At 46.4% G+C, this 6,315-nt stretch overlaps 1 protein-coding gene across 1 annotated transcript; it reads left to right on the forward strand.

Moving 5' to 3' along the window:
- The first annotated feature begins 1,854 nt into the window (after positions 1 to 1,854).
- Positions 1,855 to 6,000, forward strand: LOC125345022 (melanoma antigen preferentially expressed in tumors-like). The gene is made up of 4 exons (XM_048337281.1): positions 1,855 to 2,459; positions 2,964 to 3,066; positions 3,397 to 3,542; positions 5,221 to 6,000. Exons 1-4 carry the CDS (start codon positions 2,128 to 2,130, stop codon positions 5,762 to 5,764), a joined length of 1,125 nt encoding a protein of 374 aa, XP_048193238.1. The 5' UTR covers positions 1,855 to 2,127; the 3' UTR covers positions 5,765 to 6,000.
- Positions 6,001 to 6,315: the final 315 nt, after the last annotated feature.

The raw sequence follows: 6,315 nt of genomic DNA on the forward strand, positions 1-6,315 counted from the left end.
GGAATCGGCGGTGGGGAAATCGCTGAGTCACCGCGGGCTTCCTGGGCCGGGGCCAGGGCTGCGCGTGGCGGTCGCCGGGAGAGGCGCTGGGCCCGGCCCGCGGGGCGAGGCGCGGGCGGGAGGAAAGGTAAACAGTCACGCCGCCCTCCCCGCTTCCCTCCGGCGGGGTGACCCGGGCTCCCTCCCGGCCCCTCCCCGTCCTGGAGGCGGGGGCGTCGGGACGCCGGGCGCCGCCCAGCTCCCGCCGCAGTGCGGGGCCGGGGCCGCCGAGGCCCGGGCGGCGCGGCCTTCCGCCTCGGGCGGAGACCTGAGGGGAGTGCCCCGCGCCCGGCCCTCCGGGCCTGCGGTCCCGGGTCGCCCGCGGTCGCCCCGTAGCCGGCGGGGGGCCGAGGGCGGAGCGGGGCCGAGGGAAAGCCGGGCCCCGGAGGGCGCCGTGGAGGCCGCGGCCAGGTCCTTCCGGGAGGGTCGCCGGCGGGGGCCCCAGGCCGGTCCCGGCTCTGCGACTAAGGAGAAGTGGACCAGATTTGGGAGAGAGAGACTGAGTAGAGAAAGCAGAAATAGGAGCAGCCTTTATTTTCTTTCATACTGCGTTTTCTCCAAAGAGCATTTTGTGCAAATCTGTCCAGGTCCCACTTTATAAGAAGCATCCTAGTTATACTAGAGACCCTACTGTCAGAATGCGGTCCTTTTCACAACACATGCTCAGGGATGTCAAGCACTCAAGAGCCGACTATTAGTGGGGTCTGTGGACACGGGTTTTCAGTTCTGGAAACTGGGCTAACGTGTCATTAACTTTCAGATTATGCATCATCGATTCGTGGCATGTCAGGTGTGGCAGTTCTTGGCTTTGCATGGTCAGATCTTGCTGTCATTTTCCTTGAATTAGGGGGTCTGCAGGTTGGCAAGTCTCTGTTCTATGTAACAAGTTACTCTGTTAAGGACTGAAGTCCAAAGGTGATTGCTTATCAATATCCACATCATCATTCTCTGCCATTAGAATTTTTAACTCCCTGCCTAAATTTACATCATATACAATTGCTATTTTGACATTGTTGTTGGTGCCTATGTTTTTCTAACATTAGTTAGCTAATGGTAGTGAAGCTTAGGACCTGTTGCTCACTAGGTAAGTATTTTACACTGGAGACATTCCCTCATGTTTTCCAGATAGTGTTGTGTTTTTGCCTGAGACAGCCTTGGTCCATGATATGTCCACATCCACCTCTTAAGCAGCCTAGAATACAGATGTAAAGTATAATTCTTGCTAGGAATCTTTGTCTTCTTTCTGCTTTGGAAGTACTGGAGTTTGATCTAAGGCTTGTGCTTCCTAGACAGGTAATCTGCTGAGTCTGGTTATGCACTGTTCTTTTCTTGTGATAAAGTCTTAATGTTTGCTTAAGAGAGAAGGAAACAGTGTGGGCCATGTGGCATTCCCATTCTCGTCCTTGGCAAAATAAGAACATCTGAAACCTAATATGTATTAAAATTGGAAATATTTTGATAGCTAACATGATGTCAAACTAGGAAATTCTACACCTGAAGTTTGGTTTATGCCTAGAATTTTTTAAAATATCAAGTAAACCAGAAGGATTGCATTTGTATAGTAATCTACTCTATAAAATTGTAAATGTTATGTAAAAGATCCTGAATATCTGTATGTGAATTGAACCTAAAACATACATGTGTTTGGCATTTCGGCAGTTAGACTAATCAGAATACCAACTAATACATAAGGCAGATATTTCAAAATTGAGAAATACTCAAAGCCCAAACCCTCCTGGTCTGTGGCTTTTTTTGAGAAGTTACTGTCTCAGCCTTTTCCCTACAAAAGGCTGTGCCAGCTTTTAAACTCCTTGTTATTCACTTTTCAGGAAGGCTAGAATTAGTGAGAACAAAGTGGGACAGTGGTCATTTCATTTTCTTCAGCTCTGGGCCAGATGTTTGTCCTGGTGTCAGTCAGTAGAGGCATAGACCTGGTTTTATGGCCACAGAATGTAGAAGATAATTTGGCAGACTGAATTTTCTCTGCTGTTTCCAGACCAATGGCATTGGCCCTGGATTGATCTCTCTGAAGGGAGGAAGAAAATGCAGTTGTTCACACTTAGCCTGAGAAGTTAACTAAGTGCCTGCATGTTTCCCCAGCATTTTTTTCCCAACAGATTCATCAGGATGAGTATGTGTGGCCCACCAAGCCTCCTGGAGCTGGCTGTACAGAGCCTGCTGAAGGATGATGCTTTGGTCATTGCTGCTCTGGAAGAGCTGCCTGTAGAGCTCTTCCCACCTCTGTTCATGGCAGCCTATACTGGGAGACACAATGAGAGTGTGAAGAGGATTGTGCAGGCCTGGCCCTTTGCCTACCTCCCTCTGGGGTCCCTGCTGAAGGAAGGGCAACCACACCAGGAGAACTTCCAAGCTGTGCTCAGTGGGCTCGATGCCCTGCTTGCTGAAGACATTTGCCCTAGGTGAGGAAGACCCAATAGCCTGAAGTCCTGGGAGCCTCACATGACACAGCTGGGATCAGAGGCCTTTAGAGTGGACACTTGGGTGGTGCTAGAAACAATTGTTGGTATCTCCTTTAGGATGAACCACCATATAATGCACTATTGACTGAAGGAACATGTCTGCATTCCTTCCCAGTGTCACTTAAAGGTATGGGAAGTAGATTCTAGGGTTCAATCTCAGTGGTAGAATACTTGCCTTGCACTTCTGAGGTCCTATGATCAGTACTCAGTAATACAAAGTTAAACATATTGGGTAGAAGAACAGATAGATAACAGATGCTAAACAGACAGTCAGATAACAGAATAACCTTAAGAGAGAAGAAATCAGAGGAAAAAGCAAGATCCTAGGAGAAAAGGGGACCACAGCTAATACCTGGGTTTTAGAGTTCATGTTTATATTTGACCTTTACCTTCATTCTGAGACCCTTCCCTTTACCTTCCATTAATCATCTGTTTTATCCACAGGCAGGGGAAACTGCAAGTACTGGATCTATGTCAGAAAACTATATGGTCTGGTAGCAGGGATGGCATGTGCTCACTGTCCCAGGCCATCCTGCCATTGATGAAGGTAAAGGTGGATGGATCCAGTATGGGAGCAAAAGAGCCCAGGGCTCCCCTGAAGGTGTTCATAGATCTCTACCTCAGTATTGGCAGCCACGATGAATGGCTCACTTCTCTGATTGAAAAGGCCAAGCAGTGGAAAGGTTTACTACACTTATACTGTAACAAGCTGAGTATTTTTGCACTGTCCGTACAAAATATGAAGGTATTGAAAATGGTGAGGCTGTATTCTGTCCAGGATTTGGAACTGGTCTGTAACTGGAAATTATCAGTCCTGGGGAAGCTCCTTTCTCTTCTACCATACATGGGTAAATTGCACAGACTCTTCCTGTCTCAGACACAGATGTCCCAGTGTAGTTCTTGGGAGGAGGAGGAGCAGTTTGTGGAGACGTTCAGCTCTCAGTTGCTCAGTCTACATCACCTCCAGGAGCTTCATTTGGAATCCATCAGCTCTCTTGAAGGCTCCTTGTGCAGTTTGCTCAGGTGAGGGTTATTACATTTGCTCTGCAGAATAGGACAGGTCTGTATTCATTTCAGGATGGATAAAGCATCTTTGCTCTGTGACAGCCATAATCATGTGTCCCTGTATGTCAACATTTGTCTTGTTCCCAAGTATGGTATCTATCCAAACAGTTTAGAGGTAGTCTTTATCCCTCTTTGGATCAGAATAGTACAATTGCATATACTGGGTACAATCATCTCAAGTTATATAGAACAACTATTTATTTTGGCTCACAGATCTAGTTGAGGTCCAGTGGAAAATATCCAGTGAATGCCACTGTTTTGGTTTATATGCAGAGACTATGTGCTCAAGCAATGTCAGGACCCTGGGTGTGGTAGTTTATACCTGTAATTCGAGCATTCGAGAGGCTTGGCAGGAGAATTTTGTCTTTGAGATAAGCCTATGCTACATAGTAAAACTCTGTCTAGAAATTTAAAAAGAGAACAACACACATAAGAACACAGAGTGAGACATAGAATTAGATAAGCCAGATTTTATAAAGGATTTATACTTTAGACAGCCCACTGATATATTGATCCATTGATTGTAACAGTACATCCTTAACTCTCTCTTAAGAGTTCTACTTAATTCCTTTTATTTTATCATAATGGAGACTCAATTTCAAAATGGATTTGTACTTAATGTGAGGGAGTATATATGAAGTATATGATTCTAGAAATAAAGGATAGGTGGTTAAGAGATAATAAAAAAGTCTGGGGGCTGGGGATATGGCCTAGTGGCAAGAGTGCTTGCCTCGTATACTTGAAGCCCTGGTTCGATTCCCCAGCACCACATATACAGAAAATGGCCAGAAGTGGCGCTGTGACTCAAGTGGCAGAGCGCTAGCCTTGAGAAAAAGTAGCCAGGGACAGTGCTCAGGCCCTGAGTCCAAGTCCCAGGACTGGCAAAAAAAAAAAAAAAAGTCTGAAGTTGATCCCTGTGTCTGGCAGACATTTTGGAGGCTGTTTGCCTTCTAGGTTTGTACTTTATGAAGGGTATTTTAGTAGCCTCATACTAGGTAATATAGGTGACTTAATTAACACAGTTGCTGGAAGAAAGCCTGATTTGGGTTTGTTATTGCTGCTACTGCTGCTGCTTCCTCTTCTCTTCTTTGTGCTTATCTGCTGCTGCTTTGTCTTCTTACGCTGCTTCTGCTTTGTCTTCTTACGCTGCTTCTGCTTTGTCTTCTTACGCTGCTTCTGCTTCTTTTTTGCTTTAAGAAATTAATTCCCCCCCCCCCCAGGTTATTAATTGAGGGGATTTATATTTGTGTCTCTGGAACTAAAATAATCTAATGTCCTTCTCTTCTTGATACCTAGGGTCAGGTTCTTTTCTGAGTAATCTTCGTGGTCCTCTTATTTAACCATCACAACAACTAATCTGTATGCTTTGCTCTACTCAGTAGATAAGGAAAGGGAATATGTGAGGTCTTATTTACTTGACCCAGTTCCAGAACAAGGTTAACAAATGTAGAAAGGACTTCATGTAAATTGGCCTTGTTGGAAGACCTCTTTACAGTATGACAGCCTCAAGGTTGGGCATCAGGAAAACTTTGGGGTTTTTCTTTGCTGCATTGGCTGTATTGAGTTATGAGTTCTCCCCACTGGCTGCTACTCATCACCACCAGTCCCCAGCACTGACTGTTCTCTCTGTCCACAGGTGCCTGAGGAGCCCCTTGAAGATCCTCTCTCTCACCAATTGTCTGCTTCTAGAATCAGACTTGATGAATTTGTCTAAGTGCCCCAATACAAGACAGCTAAGGGGACTGTGTCTAAATAGGGTTATCCTGATGGACATAAGTTCTGAGACCCTGGAAGCACTGCTAGAGAATGTATCGAGTACCCTCCAGGTCCTGAGCCTAGAGGAATGTGGGATCATGAACCTCCAACTCACTGCCATTCTGCCTGCCCTGAGACACTGTTCCCAGCTCACAACCTTTAGCTTTTCTGGGAACCCCATCTCCATAAATGTGCTGTTGCGAGTCGTTCGCCACACCATTGGACTGACCAACTTAAGGCGTGTGCGGTACCCTGCACCACTGGAATTTTATGAGCATGTTGGAGATGGGTTGCTTGCTACCCTACAAGCCAAGCTGATGCAGATGCTACAAGAGTTGGGGCGGTCAGACATGGGGTGGCTCAGTGGCAAACCCTGTCCTCATCGTGAGTGGCCCTTCAGTGACCTGTGGCCCATGCCCTGGTAGCATCTACACAGGTAAGTAGCCCTATCCACAGCTTTGGTCTGGACATGTGGACACCGAAGCGTACAAATCACAGAAGCCACAGTTACAAAGGACTGCTCATGGTAAGCAGGAAAAGGAAAGATGATCAGGGATGCGAGTTAGACATTGACTTGGGGCAGTTTGGTCATTGTCAAAAATATCCTAAGGCATTACAAATGAGAATTTGAAATTTTACATGGGTAGGGTGATGTATAAGAATTGTCCCGGGGCTGGGGATATAGCCTAGTGGCAAGAGTGCCTGCCTCGGATACACGAGGCCCTAGGTTCGATTCCCCAGACCACATATACAGAAAAAACGGCCAGAAGCGGCGCTGTGGCTCAAGTGGCAGAGTGCTAGCCTTGAGCGGGAAGAAGCCAGGGACAGTGCTCAGGCCCTGAGTCCAAGGCCCAGGACTGGCAAAAAAAAAAAAAAAGAAAAAAAAAAAGAATTGTCCCTACATTGATGAATGTAAAGAGACAGCCATAATTAAAGAAACCTTAGTATAAATGATTTGTTATGCTGTGTGATATAT

Source organism: Perognathus longimembris, unplaced genomic scaffold (assembly GCF_023159225.1).
Source record: "Perognathus longimembris pacificus isolate PPM17 unplaced genomic scaffold, ASM2315922v1 HiC_scaffold_5176, whole genome shotgun sequence".
NCBI lineage: Eukaryota > Metazoa > Chordata > Mammalia > Rodentia > Heteromyidae > Perognathus > Perognathus longimembris.